This window comes from Macaca mulatta, chromosome 1 (genome assembly GCF_049350105.2).
Source record: "Macaca mulatta isolate MMU2019108-1 chromosome 1, T2T-MMU8v2.0, whole genome shotgun sequence".
NCBI lineage: Eukaryota > Metazoa > Chordata > Mammalia > Primates > Cercopithecidae > Macaca > Macaca mulatta.
Genome location: NC_133406.1, coordinates 200,942,299 through 200,959,849, shown reverse-complemented (window position 1 = coordinate 200,959,849; position 17,551 = coordinate 200,942,299). Strand labels below are relative to the sequence as shown.

Below are 17,551 nucleotides of genomic sequence, written 5' to 3'. Positions count from 1 at the left end.
TATCTATCTATCTATCTATCTATCTATCTATCTATCTATCTATCTATCTATTTTAAACAGACTGGCTCTCACTACGTTGCCTAGGCTGGTCTCAAACTCCTAGGCTTCAGTGATCCTTCTGTCTCAGCTTCCCAAAGCGTTGGCATTACAGGCGTAAGCCACCACTTCTGGACTGTTGTTTTTTAATGTTATACTGTGTGTTTTGTTTTGTTTTAAGCAAAAAAATCCTATTTGGAACTAAAGAGAGCTAAGAGAGTACAAAAAATTACTCACTGCTAGGAAGGATCAAGCCATATTCCTGGAATACAGATGAGCTGTTGTCTTGCTTAGCCCTAAGAATCAAGCAAAGTATTTTCAAGTCTAAGAATCTAGATCTCTCTTCAGAATCAAAGTACTTTCTACCCACCTACAAAAACATTGCCTGAACTGTAAGAAATATCTAAAGCCTAATCAAGATTTTTACTGACAGAAGCAGGTGAACCTAATAGCTCATTGAGTATTGGAATTAATTGCCAAAGCCATTTAGATAGCACTACTGGTGTGACGGACTGGAGGCTCTGGGTACCTGGACTGGAGGGCTCTGCTTGCCTGGAGATTGCTATGGCCAGATGGTACAAAATGGCATTCCTCATTCTTACTCCAGGCTGAGCAAATAGCCCAAAGCTCTATGGTACTTTTCAGCTCTCAAATGAGATTTGGTATGAGATTTAGTAATAGAGTAAGAACGGTGATCTAAGGTTTGTCCTGGCTTTGCCGTGCTCTGTGACTGGAACATCCATATTTTAGGCCTCAGTTTCCCCATCCATACAAGAGATAAAGGATTCTTTCATCTCTACATTTATGACCATCACAAGACAAACTATTTTCCTTCCCTACACTTGACAGCAAAGTCATTCATTGGGGAGCAGGCACAAAAGGGAAATCTACTCAGGGCAGTGCCTCAGCCCAGAGCGCCAGGCAGATTTCTAGTGAGTGTTCTGCCTTTCCCAGGCTCTTTGCTGCTGATAAAGGAATTTCATTTGGTTGAATTTACAATTTCTAAGAATATGAACAGTGGGCTCGACCACAGTGCCTTACACTTAGTAAGTGCTTCATAAATATTAGACACTTTGATTTTTTTTTTGTAAAAAATTCCTGATTTCCAATTGTCATAGAGATAACAATGAGTTCAATGGGAAGTTACTGCTCCAAGTATTTCAGATGGAAGAATTAAAGGCTTTTTAACGTACAAGGATTAAAACTAGTTTTTCCTGCTTGTCTACTGAAACTTTTTTAGGCTTTAAAACATATTTAGCAACTTGAACGAAGAATATTTCAGAGAAACTAAAGGTTCTTCCCTACAAACTGCCAGCTTAACACAGTGCTTAAAAGGTTGTCTACCAGCCTCACCTCAATTCCAGCTCTATCACTTGCTAGCTGTACTCCACTGCTGAGCCTTAGTTTCCCCCCAGTTAACAGCAAAGAAAACAGCATTTCCCTCCCAGGGAATGTGAGAAGATAACGTATAAAAAGAACTTAGCACTGCTTGGCTCACAGTAAGTACTCATCTCCACTCCCACTGGGAAGATGTGGCTTCTCACCTTGTTAGCTCCTAAAGTAGTTAATAAACTTCTTTGCCCAGAGAATAAATTTATTTTTGAGATTCAAATGAGTTAAAGGTGGGTGAGGTTCTGGAATTCAGCACTGTTTAAAAAAAGGTCAATCAAGTTAGATAGTTTTTTTACTCTGCCTTCTTCTCTGTGAAGTCTTACATGCATAGGAAACAAAACATTTACCAACAATTGCTTTTCAAGGTCCAGCAGAAATGCTCCTCCTTCCATGATCGCTTCCCTTCCTTCTAAACTGAAATTCTACACAGCTCTTGTGGCCTTTGATACTCTCTTGCCTGGACTGGTGTTTGTGTTCACATGCAATTATTTATAAGCTCCCTGAAGGCAAGAACACATCTCATCTCTGCATTCCCTTTAGCCTAATTCAGGGCCTCTCATATAGTAGATTCTGCACAAACAAAATGTATTTGAATGGGGAGTTAATGCTTAAAGGGCACAAAGTTTGTTTGGAGTGACAAAAAAGTTTTGGAAGTAGATAGTGGTAACGATTGCACAACATTGTGAGTGTAGTCAATGCTGCTGAATTATACACTAAAAATGCTATATGTGATGTTATATATAAATAATAACTATTTAATATTGCTGGCAGCGCAGGTCACTCCAGAAAGAGGGCTTCAACTGGAAGTAATGGATCTCCAATAAAAGACCCTCTCTAGATGTCTTCAAGGACTATAATGTGCTAAATAAACACCTGCTACATAAATGGACAGCATGATCTACGAAGAATGTCAAATTTGAGAAAAAGCTATATCATATTGATAACAGAGCATACTGTGTATAAACTAGACATGGACTTGTATGTCTTTTTAAGGATCAAAGAGGCTCTTGTAAATTTTTTATTTAAACTTCAATAAAAATATAGATTTGTAACTCAATAGAAAGACAGCAGTGATAATAACTCACATATGAGCAGCTTGCAAATTTCAAAGTCTTTGGTCTTCAAGTCCCATGTCACAGCTTCCTCAGTCTGATTCCCTCCTTCTCTGTAGAATTCCGAGAACTAGTTTGCTTCACTTAATCATCTCAGTGGGGATGGTCCTTTCCTGCCATTCACTCAAATCTAGAACTCCCAATATGTGGCTCACAAATACTTCAGTCATCTACAAAAGCATCTGGAAATCAGATAATTTTAGCCAGAGTCAAGGACATAAAACTTCTTTAAAGGGATGCAGTCAGTCCTGGTATTCACCACAAAAAAAGATCCTCATGTATAAAAATGTGGAATCTGTGCCTCCTTTAATAATAGAACCTTTAAGATTCAAAGAAAAAAAAATGCTTTCTTGAACGACATCATTTCCAGACACATCAGCCATACAAGGAGCTGACAAGACCTGCTGTTTCTATTATAGAGAACATGAGACTTTAGAACACGCCACTGAATGAAAGAAAATGGTGGGAGCTTTTCTGCTATGCACAAAATTCTGCATAGCACTCCTCTGCCCAGACTGGGAGACAGACATACCCCTCCCTTCAGAAGTGGATCCCCACCACCTTTCCAAAGGCCACTGGACATGTCTCTTAAATGCTGCATTTCAACTCTTGCTCATTCTGCCCTGAGGATCTCTTCTCTTTAGGTTCTTTGTCATGGTCTGGGGAAATGCTCTGACTTTCTATGGTGTTGGCAGCATCTGAATCCAACCTTCTTCTTCTCTTCAGTTGCTTCAAGTGGGATTTGGATTTTATATGTGCTGATAAGACAAAACCAAATCAAACAAACAAAAAAACTCATTAGAATGCTCTAGAATTAATCTAGAAGCAAGTAAAATTAACTATACAATGCTTTTCTTCAACAATAAATAGCAAGATCAAAACATGTACGGGTATAGCTGCTTAGCATTTTTAAGGGAAGAATAAATTATATGGCCAGCGAGCTGGCAAAAGAGAGTGAGCTACCACATAGCAAGTGCTCCCTGCCAGGTACTTTACATCACCAATCCTCATGGCAGTCTTGTAAGATGGTACTATTCTGCTCATTTTACACAAGGGAAACTGAAGTTCAGAGAGGTCTTACAAAATGTCCAAGGTCACACAGCAGGTAAACTCTTCTACTTAGACCCGTGGCTTCAAAAAGAGATCCCACTTTCCAGATCAGGTCTCTGTAGTATGGGGCTTCCTGTTACAGATACATTTTTAACTTGTAAGGCTGAAAAGTTAGAAATTCAAATCCTCTGTATTGCAGGGCATTGCCTGTTGTCCTTCCTGGTCTGGCATCCCTGTGCCTGGGTCAAAAAGGTCATGTGAACCACTCTCTGGCAAGATTCCTATTCTCTAGGCACACACTGCTCCAGGGATACAGGAAGGTGCATTTATCACTGACAATTTCTTCCGAGGGTTCACGGAGGAAGTCAATCTAAAGGGCCACTGTTGCCTGCTATCAACTGCGGACCTGTCACCCCTAAGACAGTTCCCACCTTATGACTAACTTATACAGGTTTATTTTCACTATCCTGTTCTTTTTTCAAGGAAATCTCATCTGGGAACACTGAAAGAGATAGACAACTAGTTTAAATTCTCTTTTATACATATTAAAAACATCATTTTGAAGAGTTTAGAAGCAAGAATAAGTAAGGTAGAGGTTAGAATTAAGAGAAAAGTTTACTTGGGGAAATAAGTCAGCTTTGTTCTCCAGCTAGAGCCTAAGGCAAAAAATGGGCTTCTGGGCTGGCTCTCCATGGCAGCAGGAGATGGGAGCAAGGACTTGACAGATGGCACTACAGAAGGGCTTATACAAGCTAAGCTCACAAAGGCTCACACATGTTGCTTCTCTAAGGCTATCCCTGAAGGACATTCAACAAATCGAACCACTAAGTTTCCTTTAGAAAAAAACAATCAGACACTCTCTTTCTCTTCCCCTTTCATCATTATAAACCAACGACAATCGAGGCTTCTTCTGCTGGTTGGGCAATCACAGCCATCCCCAGTCTCTGACAACGGAGTTCATTTTGCCAGTTACCAGTTAATAGACCTAATCATCCTATTGGTTGCTTTGGGGAGAAAAATCTACTTCTCTGAGAATCCCATGCAAAACAGTACTCTGAACAGAAGGATCCCAGCCGCTGAGTAAACGACAAGCCCCACTGTGCCTGAAAGCAGCAAACCTTACACCTGTTTCTAAATACCAAGTAAACTCAAGGCTTGGGGAGAAGTCCTGGGCTTTGACTGGATCACTGCAGAAATCTGAAAATCCAACAATGTGTGTGCAATGTAACTCTGTGGCAGAGACAGAGCCAGGCTCTAATGCAGGGATACAGAGCCTTAGGGTGGGGCTGGCCCTGAGGTGGTGGGGAACTAACCTTCTTTATACATGTGTGACAGGCTGACTTTCACACAGTTTCCCTTAACATCTTTTTATCACAGTTGTAGCAACTACCACTATGTCAACAATTACCTCAAAGGTTACTGAAGAGATACCACTTTTAAAAACCACACTGAGGAGGAGTAACTGTACTTCCTGCCCGCTCCCAGCTATGCTTCTGCTTCTTCCAGTCTCCTGGATGAGCTGCCTGGCTTCCCTTACACCCTTACTTCTTGATCCCTCCCCCACTGAATTATAAACATGAAAGGCCAAGAAACTCCTCCAAGGCAGGACCACAAAGTCAAAGGAGCTCTAGAAAGTTACCTGCAGATCTCTTAGTATAAAATATTAATTCCAGCTGAAGATGGAGAGCATTTGATTTTCCTCTGAATCTCAGAATACAGAAACAACTCCCCAGTTGGGGGAAGCCTCCAGTGAATTTGAGCACAGGCTCTTAGAGGAATCTAGCTGTCCCTTTACAAATAAATAGACTCCAGGTTCAATCTGCCAAAGACCTTGAATTTCATGAAGTCAGTGTGAACCCACCCTTATAGATTTCTTCATGCCCCTCCCCATACTCTACCTGCCCACTCGCGATCCCCAATGATGATTCGATCACAGAGGTCACACATGTGATAACTTCTCTTGTTCTCAGCTTCATTGTATGGCATCTTTATTGGAGTGGCTATAGGCTTGCGGCCCTAAAAGAACAAGGGTGGAAGGGAATATTCAATTCAAAGAGATCTGGATATAATTCTCTATTAAGGGAAGTGGGATTTTCCTAAGATTCCTTTTTCTCACCCCAGAGAGCAGATGGGTTGTATCCAGATTTTAGCAACAACCTTTCTTAATGTAAAAGTAGAAAAGCAGTCTCCAGGTACTGAAAAGCAGCCAGCCCTCTGGCTTTATTCTATGGAAAAGAAGGCCTGGTTCTTCAGTATAGCAACAAAGGTGTCAGCTAACAAAAGTGCTCTGAAAAACAGACAATAGACTGTATCATGATTCACAATTACCTGGATGAAACTTTGCACGATTTCAAGAGCAGGTTCAAGAACAGACTCTTCCCACTTTGAGACATCAGATACCTCTAAGCCATAGACAGGGGGGACACTGGGACCAGGTCCTAATGATGACAAAGAAAGGTTGTGAGAGGTCAGCCTCAAACCCAATCTATTCTGCACCCAGGACTCTGAAATCCTCCAGGGAAATACACAGAGCCAAAGGAGTAAACATTCTGACCATGCTATTCATTCTAACTGAAACATGAACCACAATCCAAGAAAGACCTAAAGGTTTAACTGCTCTGCAGCCAATAAGACTAGCTACATAATCTAGATACATGGGTGCAGGATCTTCCAGATCAGCCAGGAAACCAGAACAGAGTTAACAGCTCGAGGGACCATTGTGTGGGCTACAACACAAAGACAGCACATCATAAGAAGAAATAAACTAACAGCTTTAAGTAAGTGCCTATTCTAAGTTCCGTATCATCTTACGATGATGGCGATCTGTGGCAACAGAATTCACAGCTTTCTTTAGGAGCAGATACTAGTCTCAGGTTTGCATATATTCCCTCAGCGGCCTGGGACTCATGAAATGCTTTGACAGCATGGGCTGGGAACAGAATCATATCAGCCAATAAGCCACAGAATCTGCGAACCAGAAAGAAACCTTGGAATTGATGTAGTTGAGCAACTTCTTTTAAAAACCTGATCTAGAGGGTATTCAAGAAACACCCCCTAGTAGATACTTTTGAATGCAGATGAGACTGAAAGTAGCAAAGAGTGCAGCTACAGGTATTTCACCCACCTGAGCCAACCATGTTGCAAGAGTTTAGTCTCTGCAGTTAGCTTCCCTGCCTATGTACATACTAAATTGCCTTCCACAGCTAGGTTAATTCAGTTGCCTAAAGGCAAAGAGCATCACCCATAGGCAAAAACATCAAAGGCCTTGGGATGCCAACGACTGGCAGGTGCTGGCCTTTTGATTGTGCCAACCACAAATAAGATTCTTCATAGACTGGACTGGGCTGCACCTGCCACCACACGGAAAGGTGAGACTAGGAGGGTGCAGGCAGCATCCACAGCACACCTGGCCTTGGCTAAGCTCTGCACCTGTTTCCAGGCCACTCTACATTTTCCTTTCTCCTCTAAACCCTTTGTTGGGCTTCTGTGCCCTGTCTAAGCACCTTTCAACAAGTTCTCGGCTCCCAGCTGCTATTTCTGGCTTGGGTCCAAGGCCAAGCTGGGGTGGGGAAGTCCCCCTGGCTTCCTGCCAGAACCATATCCCAGCAGACCAGCCCTGGCCAATCACGCACAGCTCCCTGATTTACAGGGCAGCTGTGCCTTTCACTCAGCACCAGGACGATGCCGGCATACACACGAATGAGGAACAGGCATATGACACACTGTGCCATCAACTCCTGCCACAGAGATGGAGGAACTATTGTGGTTTTACTACAGGAAGAAGTTCTAAATTATTACCAAAAAGTCTTCTGTTACAGGCTTATTGTCAGACATGGGGAGAAGAGAAGTTGCATTAGAAATTTGTAGTACAGCACTGAGCTTCAACCTCAGACGACACTAAGACTTCTATCTACCAGGACATGCAGAGAAAACAGGATAAGTAGAAGAAAGCATAACGAGCCTCTTCACACCAGAACTCCACTGGAGAGCTCAGGCAGAGAGTGGGAGCTGGGAGAAAGAATGTTAGCAGTTTAGTGGTAAACAGCAGGGATCAAGGTATGTATTTTCAGAGGCACCGAGTGGGGCAGACGCTTCAGCTGGCCCTATCTGTAATTGAGAGCAGAAGTCTACCAGCAAAAGGTAAACACAGGATGATTCAGAAGCATATTTAAAATGTGTCCACAAGATAAAACTGAAGTTTCACTTATGCTTAAATTAATCTCCTTTCGCTCATAACCACATAGTTTTTACCCACAGTCCAATACTAATGCTGTCTTGCTAAAGTTACAGCTAAGGAAGTAAGAGTAGCAGTATAAAGGAGTGTGGACTCTGTGTCAGGCCTGAGTTCAGTTATCTACTGCCGACTAGCTGGGTGATTTTTGGCAAGTTATTTAACTTCACTAGGCCTTCATTTTCTTATCTGTAAAAAGAAAAGAATAACACCTACCTTGAAGACTCAATAATATATGTATGGCACCAAATTTAGTGCCAAAGACACAGTACAGGGCCAAATGAATAAAAATTTCCTTTCTTTTCCTTTAAAAATGCTGTTCAATTAAAGTTTCATTTGAAGCAATCTGAAGCACCATGTGGAGATGCTGGGAGAAATGGTGAAGGTGTCTTTTTATACTACTCATCTGGCCCCCAAAAAACATTGTAATTAGGAAATCTTCCCTACAGAAATCTGACTGCTCTTCAGGTACGAAACTGAAGCTAAAAATCAGCCCTGAACACCAACTCTCCTAAGAAAATGCTGCTGTTGTTCTTAGCTGTTTGCAGCCAGTATCCATCTGTTCAAGGCAGAAGGCAGACTCCTCAATGCAAATAATTTTTTTTTTTTTTTTCTGAGACATCACAAGAAAATATCCCTGGATAATCATTTATGTTATAGAACTTCCCCTAGGTCAGATCCAGAATCTCAGAACAGGCCTGGAATCTAAAATTCATTTTCTGGGTGAGCTGAGGACATCTATATTCTATTGAAAACAGACCCATAGTATAAGGAAAAACATGAGACTTACTGCTCAAAAAACGGTTTTTAACCCATCGGTTTTGCTTCCGGGCATATCTCTTAGTTACTTGTTTCAGAGCCTCGATACCTGAAAGATACAGTAGATTTAACAGCATCTAGGTAAGCACTCCTTACCCTGCAGAGAGGCAGGCCCTCCCAGCCCAGCAGGAGAAAGTCAGTCATGGCAGTACAATGTCAGACTTGGTGGACAAAAATCTCAATTCTGAGCTGAAGGCTACTTGGGACGCTTTGAGCCTTGGCTCTTTCTCAGACCATACCAGCAGAGTACCCTGCCACCCAAAGATGTCCAAGACTAGGTCAGATGGAAGAATTCACACCTTTCTTTAGAAGCTGGTCACTAGTCTCCAGTGTGCATTTTCCCTCAGTGATCAGGTACTCGTGAAATTCCTTGAAGCCAATTGATTGGAAGATACCATGTTGATAGTCCTGGCTGGGAATAGGAGGGCATCAGCAGATGAGCCATTGCTCCTAAAAGCTAGCAGGCGCTTTGGAGATGGACCTAGTTGAACCATTTCATCTGTCAGATAAGGAAATTGAGATCCTGAGCAGTTACTGATTCTCTGAAATTTTCCCCTCCCCTACCCACCAGGTTACTTTCTTAAAAAGTTAACTCCTGGGACTGTCTGAAAGATTAAAAAACTGCATCTGTAATGAAGGCTGATAAACAGGTAGACCCAAAGCTAGTATTAGCATTATGGTCTTTTGACTGTAGGCAAAAGATGGACAGTAGGTCAGAATAACAGCCAAATCCTCACCTATTTTCTGAAACATTCTTCTGATTATAGCGTCTGTGAAAATCTCTTAGTTCCTCCAAGAGCCCAGCAGCAAGCATGTCATCCACCCTCTTATCCAAGCGCTTATCTAGAACTTGAAACAAATCAGCCCATCAATCAGCAAGCAAGTTGTACGTACCTACTATATACTTACATCATGAGTGAACAGGTGGTCACAAAAAAAAGAGAATTTATCCAAATAGAAGAAAGAATTCAGATTCCAAAGATTATTGTAATAATTCATACTTTATTTACTCACATTTAAGACTTTGCAGCTCCAAATAAAAACAGCCAGAATGAAGCACATGCCTCCTCATCATATAGAGAAAGCATACAGGCCGGGCGCAGTGGCTCAAGCCTGTAATCCCAGCACTTTGGGAGGCCGAGACGGGTGGATCACGAGTTCAGGAGATCGAGACCATCCTGGCTAACACGGTGAAACCCCGTCTCTACTAAAATACAAAAAAAATTAGCCAGGCGAGGTGGCGGGCGCCTGTACTCCCAGCTACTCGGGAGGCTGAGGCAGGAGAATGGTGTGAACCCGGGAGGCGGGGCTTGCAGTGAGCTGAGATCCAGCCACTGCACTCCAGCCTGGGCAACAGAGCCAGACTCCGTCTCAAAAAAAAAAAAAAAAAAAGAGAAAGCATACAACTACAGCAATTGTGAAGGACAAATATTTTATTCTCACATGGAATGTATATCCCAATGTGTTTTAGAGGTGGCTGAGGATCCCCTGGTTTACCTTTCTTATTTTTAATTTAATATGTCATTATACTGTAACTCAGTGTTACTTTGTTTAAGAACCCCTAGATAACACCTCGGATAAGAATATGGAACTTTCATCCAAAGACATCCTAGATACATTCTAAACTACTGAGCCAAGCAAAGGAGCAGAGTGAGAGGTCGTAATTGTTCAGATGTGACAAACAGCTTTACTATGAATCAGACACCATTATTTTATGCTGAATTGTAGAGTAGAAGATTTTATTTACAAAATTTCATTATTGAAAAATTCCCTTTTTAAATCAATTTATGGCAGTTAATCTAACAATAGATTGTCACCATTTTAATTATATTCTTCTACATCTCTACCATTGTGATTTATTGGCCTACAGCAACAGTAACCTTCCTAGAAAGTTTGCATTTATTGAGGACCTGTCATGTGTCAGACACATTCTGAGCACTTTACATGTATTAATTCATCTAATCCTTAATGAAGCTATGAGATATGTACTATTACTATTATCTCTATTTTACAGGAGAACTGGGACACAGAAAGGTAAACTAATTTGTCTTACAATTCACATAACTAGAAGCCAGTAGATCAGGAATTTGCTATTAGACAGTCTGCCTCAAGAGCCTGTGCTCTTCAGTGCTACACTCTACTGTTTCTCCACATAATGATGTCATCTTTTCAGGTCTATCATAGGCTACCTTTGCAAACTGGTCTCTGACTCCCCCCAGATAATGTTCATCATCCCTTCTCTGTGACCCTACAGCACCCTGAAAATATATCTAGCCCAGCATTTGTCAAATAAATAATAGACACACAGATAGTATTTATCTCCTTGTCTGTTGTCTCACTAGACTGGGAATTCCTTAAGAAAAGGCACTGCCTCTTCAACTCTGAAAACGAAGTACCACACAGAATACCCAGCACTACACTGAATGCTTACTGAACGTTTGCTGGATGAATAAGTTACTACTATCACAGGGCATAATTATACTTTAGCAACAAAATACCATCAGGCTAGCAAGCTAATTATAAGGCGTACTGCTTCTAGAACATTCTAGCCTCCAGCCAACCTTCCACAAGAGACTTCCTTCTTTTTCTCCTTTGGACCTTCCCTGGATGGCAGTCTCTTTCCCATTCTGTCCATCCCATCCCACTCTACCCATGATGTCTTCTCCTAGTGCCAGGGCTATCCTTTCTCCCTTTCCAAACAGATATCTAGGGGGAATGGCACTGTGCCTAAGTCAACAAATAATGATAATGATAATAAAATTAATAGCTAATACTTGTTTAGGGTTTATTACGAGCCACCCATGGTTCTAAGCATTTTCTATACAGTAACTTATTACTCTAAGTTCCATCACAGATGGACTCTAGGGCATCAAAGGGCTGTTACCTGCCTGGTCAGCATGAAGCCAAAGGATGCAAGGGTTAGAGAACTTCAGAGGACCTCCAAGGGGACCACCACCTTCTTCTGTATGTTGACGATGGAGAAATTCACTATGAGAGATTCCTGTTTCTTCAAAAACTTGCAAGCTCCTAAGTAATTTAAAAGGGGAGGGAGGGGGCACACCCATAAAAACCAATAGAAAATATTCATTCTCAGGTAAAACAAGGAGAAAGGCTGTTTATTATAGAAAGCCTCATTCTTGAAAGCCAGGCATGACAGTGTGCGCGTCTGTAGTCCCAGCTACTCAGGAGGCCAAACTGGGAGGACTGCTTGAGCTCAGGAGTTCAAGACCAACCTAAGCAGCAACAGTCCCTGTCTCTTCAAAAAGGGGGGACGCAGAAAGGCTTAATCTCATTTTCACTGCATTAAGTTCCAAAAGACATGAAGGTCTAGGGTTACTCCAGTCCTACAGCTACTTAGAAAAGGGTACTAAAGAAAACTTTAGGTAAAGTAAAAAATAATTCTATTTTTCTAAAGATACATAAATTATTCTGAAATCAGTTAAATAGATTCAGAAACAAGAGATTTCTTCTATACAAACAGAATGGTACTCACTCCCTTTCAGATAAACAGTAAAAGAGCTTGTTTGGGACACTTTGTAACAAGCCAACAAGTCTGGTCTCGCTGGCGTGCCTTTCCCACAGTACAAAAGCATGTTGTACATCCAGCTCATCAGCTTTCTTTTTTAAATATGTCAAATTAATGAAGAATGCTCCTGGCTAATCCAGTGCTCTACTGGCACAAAGATCACTGAGAAAAGAACTCACATACTTATTCTTAAGCCACCTTCCACTTCTGTCTGTATCTATTATGTTATGCAGCACTAGGTAATTTAACTCCCCAATCTATACTCTACCACTCTGGGTGATTGCAACTTATCAGCCTGAAAGTGATCTTTCTCTTCCTGACCCAATTCTACTTCCTGAAACCCTAACGCAAGAGTGTAGACCCCTTGTCTTTCAGTATCACTGGTTTCTCAAAGAAGATCTATGAGAAAAAAATGTAGGAATAGATAATATCTCACTTATCTGGAGTTAAAATACAGCCTCAAGCCAAAAGAAAGATTAAAAAAAAAAAAAAAAGTTCTCATTCTCTAAATGAGACTCTAGAGCTCTTGCTTAGAACCTATTGACTCTTACTAAGAAAAAATTCTCAAACTCATTACTCATTTAGAAGCAGCAAAATGAGAAGAGGTGATAAAAAAGAACTGACTAGTAAAAGGAGAGAATAATAAACACCAAGCTCTAGAATCATGTAATAAAACAATATAAAAATGAATGTTTATCATAATGTTCCTAAGTTTTAAAAAAAACTGAATGTTTTCTATTAAAGTGTTTAAAATGTTTGGATACTGAAAAGTATAAACTTCGTTAATCTAAAACATGCATTCTTAATGGGGTTATATTGCCTTTACGGGGGTGAGAAAACTTAGATAATACAATTTGTGCCCCACCCGCTCGCCGTGCAAAGGACAACCCTACCTGAAGAAATCCTTTTCTTGGCTGAGTACTGTGACTCATGACTATAATCCCAGTACTTTGGTAGGCTGAGGCAGGAGGATCGCTTGAGCCTAGGAGTTTGAGACCAGCCTGGGCAACAAAGCAAAACATCTCTACTAAAAATTAAAAATTTTAAAAACTAGCCAGGTATGGCAGTGCACACCTGTAGTCCCAGCTACTCAGGAGGCCAAGGCAGGAGGACACCTAAGCCCAGGAGGTCAAGGCTGCAGTGAACCATGATCGTGCCACTGTACTCCAGCCTGGGCAACAAAGTTAGACTCTATCTCTTAAAAAAAAAAAAAAAAGTAATAATAATAATGAATGTTTTAAATCCTATATTCTAACATTGAGTTTCATTGAGGGGGGTAAAATCAGGATGAAAAATATCAAATTCATTTCAGTGGAGTACTTCACAACCCCTATGAATATGAGATGTTACTTTAATATTTAATCTGCACAACCATCAATAGAGTAGGTCCTTCATTAGATGTTCTACTATGCCAGAAGTGGTATCACTCCTAATTCTGCAGAAAAATAAACCTAACATGAGGCTACAATTTCAAAACAACCTAAAAAAACATGACCTTGTGAGTTCATTCACTACTTTTCTTCCCTACCAGATAGTTTCCATGTGCAAAGGTGAGCTGATCTGTGAGACAGTTTATAAAATCCACCTCCCACTGGGAAAGCTGCTGGGGCAGAACACGGCATTGCATAATCAATTATGAAATCCAAATCACAATGTAAACAAACTGCATGCCAGAAAAAATGTATATGGAAACTGTTATACAAGCAAAGATCAAATAGAAAATGAAGCATCATTATATAGGCCCTAGGGGAAAACGATATTGTACTATGCATTTAAAACGTAACAAAGTAGGGTGCAATTATTTATTGAGGGAGCTGAACTGAAGCAATAACTCAGGGCCTCCCAACCTGCTGAGTTAGAACAACACATCCATCTCCACTAACTGCTATTACCAAATCTCTCTCATCACCTGGGCAAACCGAAGAACTGACTGTTCCCTAGTTGTAAAGGAATTTGGGGTCAGCAGGCCAGGCTTTCTTACCTGGCCACTTTGCGTTTGTCATGTGGATGCAGCTTGGCGGCCATTTCTGGGTCCACCTGGCTTAGGCGTTTGTGAAGTACAAGACCATCCTCCTTTTCAAGCTCCACTTTTCGGTCAATCACTTTCTCAGTGCCCATCTGCTGGGGCTAATAAATGATGGTTTAGAAGCAAATTTAATTCAACCAACACTGAGACAGTGTACGTGCCAGGCACTTTGCTAAGTGTCAGGAATACAGAATAATCAGAAGATCTTGCCATACAGTGAGAGACAGATCATAAACAGAAAATTCCAATATGCTGTGGTAAGTGCTGTGAGGCCACAGCAAACAAAAAAGAAGACTTACAACATAGGGAAACACTTGGCTATTTGCTTCCTTGTCAGAAGTTCAAACAGGTACCAGGGCTAATATATGTATTTTAACATATCCAGGAGTCTAGTCTTCTCAGCAAGGGTGAACAAGGAGACCAGGATTGCCAGCAAATTACAGTTTACACAGTCTTACCCTACATAGTAGCACGTATGTAAATAAGGTCAGTGTTGGACATCTCCCTGATATACATACTGTGCTGCCAGCCAGGAAATACTGAATCAGGCTAATGTACTGGGTTTTTTAAAATATAATTTTTATAAAGAATTATACATATTTTATCTTGAATCACATCTCTCTCTCTCTTTATTTATTATTATTATTATTTTTTGAGACAGGGTCTCGCCCTGTTGCTCAGGCTGGAGTACAGTGGCACGATCTCAGCTCACTGCAACCTCCACCTCCTGGTTCAAGTGATCCTCCCACCTCAGCCTCCCTAGTAGCTGGGATTACAGGTGTGTGCCACCACGCCTGGCTAATTTTTGTATTTTTAGTAGAGACGGGGTTTCACCATGTTGGCCAGGCTGCTCTCAAACTCCTGACCTCAGGTGAGCTGCCCACCTTGGCCTCCCAAAGTGCTGGGATTACAGGAGTAAGCCACCACGCCCGGCCTAATGCACTGTTAATTTATATGGAGATGCTAATTAATCCACACAGCAACATTTTTCCCACACACAGCCCCTTCCCATAGACCAGCCTGGAGGAACTCACTTCACATATGGAGGTGGCATTTGCTTGAGAATATTAAGTAGGAAAATTATAGTTGCTGAGTATAAGAAATAGGCAAGAGTCAACCTTTCTCCCACTAAAATTAGCCAGCAAGAAAGAGCAACCCACTTCCTCAGTGAGTTACAAGTGAACTAAACTTACCTTGGTATTGACAAGAACTTTCCAGAGCAGAGATTCAATGTAATAATTGGTTCCTCCCACGACAATAGGAATTTTGTCTCGAGCAAATATATCTTCAATGTGAACATTAAGAAAGATACCACGATATTAAATATCAAGGGAATCCTGACTCACTTGGGAAGGACACTATTAGCAAGAAACCACATTCATTTATCTGCAGAGCAGAGGAGAAAGGGGGGGAACCAAAATGCATTCATACCAGCCCTCAATGTTTCCAACAAATTTCCAGAATCATGTCCAATCAGTTCTGGAGGGACTTGCAGAAACCAGAAACAAATGCATAGTGGTAATTCCTTCCAGTTCTAGAACTTTCTAGGTCTTGCTGCTAAAAGTCAAAGTTTTATTAGTATTCCAAATCAGTTCAACAAGCACAAGCCCGAGGACTCTCAAAGAACCAAGTGTCAGCTGCTCAGGAGGCCATCAAGGTGGCATCCATTGCATGACTTTGCCTTCTAAGGCAAAACACAAGCTGGTTTCTCTAAGATTCTTAGACTCAGTCAGTCTCTACCATCAGGAGAGACTATCACATTTTTGCCACTTGAGGCTTCACCAAATTAAGTGAGATGCACAGGTTCTGAAGATAAATAGACTTCAATTTCCAGGTTCAGTTGTTGGGCAAGTTACTCAGCCTGTCTGAGCTTCAGTTTTCTCATCTGTAAAAATCCCCATAAGAATTAAATGTGACAATGCACAGAAATCCCCTACCACAATGCCTAAAAAATAATAAGCACTCAATTTACTTTAGCCACTATTGTTTTTATATCTCTGCTACTTTACATTTTTCTCTTTAGAATCTCCATTGAACAGATAATTATCTGCTTTAAGAAGGCCTTCGCTCCTGAGAATAATTTTTGTTTTTTTGAGACAGGGTCTCACTCCGTCACCAAGGCTGGAGTGCAGTGGCGCGAAAACAGTTCACTGCAGCCTCGACCTCCCAGGGCTCGAGTTATCTCCCACCTCAGCTCCCGCCGCCAAGTAGCTGGGACTGTAAGCATGCACCACCACATCTAGCTAATTTTTGTATTTTTTGTAGAGGTTAAGGTTTCACCATGTTGCTTGCCCAGGCTGATCTTCAACTCCTGAGTTCAAGCAATCCACCCACTGCAGCCCCCCAAAGTGCTGAGGTTACAGGCGTGCGCCATTGTGCCTGGCTGAAAATAATTTTTTTAAAAAGACTTTCAATATCCAGGAAATAATCATTTACACACTTCTTCTCCTTGTTGGCCAACTTGCCAGCATAGAAACAGACCACCTCATTTCTACTAGAATCTCACTAACCCTTAAGCAGTTAAGGTGGAGTGGGAAGAAAGATGTTATCAATCAAGGATCATAAAGAGAAAACATCATTTGTTTTAAAAAGAGAAAACAAATTCTCTATTTGCCCCTTTAAATTAAGTATAGGGAGCAAAGTGGAAATTGTATACAAGTTAAATATCCCTTATCCAAAATACTTGGGATCAAGGAAATGTTTCAGATTTTGAATTATTTGCATTATACTTACTGGTTGAGCATCCCAAATCTGAAAATCTGAAAACTGAAATGCTCCAATGAGCATCTCCTTTGAGCATCATCTCAGCACTCCAAAAATTTCGGATTTTGGAGTCTTTTGGATTTTAGATTTTCAGATGTTCAACCTGTAGTATGATTAACAAAGGGAAAGTGAGCAATGAAAAGGGGAAGGGAAAAATGTTAAGATTCCAGAAGAGGAGAGAGTGGAAAGAGGAAAGAAGATGGGATAGGACATACTTCACGGGAAAAGGTTTAACTTATTTGTGCAAGCCATGAAATGACTGTGATATTGAACAATCACCCTTCTACCCTTTGGGCCTCAGTAGTTAGTACCTTCACCTGTTGAATCAAGACGGCTGATTGGGGCCAGGCGTGGTGGCTCACACTTGTAATTCCAGCACTTCGGGAGGCCAAGGCGGAAGGACCACTTGAGCCCAGGGGTTCAAGACCAGCCTGGCAACATAGCGAAATCCATCTCTACAAAAAATAAAATAGCCTGGTGCGGTGGCTCACGTCTATAATCCCAGCACTTTGGGAGGCCGAGGCAGGTGGATCACGAGGTCAGGAGTTCGAGACTAGCCTGGTGAAACCCTGTCTCTACTAAAGATACAAAAACTT

General features: G+C 41.3%; 1 protein-coding gene across 3 annotated transcripts in view; it reads right to left on the bottom strand.

Moving 5' to 3' along the window:
• Positions 1-2,413: 2,413 nt before the first annotated feature.
• TRIT1 (tRNA isopentenyltransferase 1) overlaps positions 2,414-17,551 on the bottom strand; it is a 49,903-nt gene continuing 34,765 nt past the window's right edge. The window contains exons 3-11 of one of the 3 annotated variants that reach the window (XR_013403628.1): positions 15,386-15,484; positions 14,148-14,293; positions 11,525-11,667; positions 9,378-9,489; positions 8,940-9,052; positions 8,612-8,689; positions 5,707-5,877; positions 5,489-5,606; positions 2,414-3,298 (exon numbers count right to left, since the gene is read on the bottom strand). Coding sequence is in view for 1 of the 3 variants with exons in the window: in XM_001113925.5 (XP_001113925.3) it covers positions 3,129-3,298; positions 5,489-5,606; positions 5,919-6,028; positions 8,612-8,689; positions 8,940-9,052; positions 9,378-9,489; positions 11,525-11,667; positions 14,148-14,293; positions 15,386-15,484 (1,089 nt within the window). In the remaining 2 variants the exon portion in view is untranslated. Of the gene's footprint in view, positions 3,299-5,488; positions 5,607-5,706; positions 5,878-5,918; positions 6,029-8,611; positions 8,690-8,939; positions 9,053-9,377; positions 9,490-11,524; positions 11,668-14,147; positions 14,294-15,385; positions 15,485-17,551 lie in introns of all 3 variants that reach the window. The other 2 variants (XM_001113925.5, XR_001444205.3) reach the window with 2 other exon arrangements.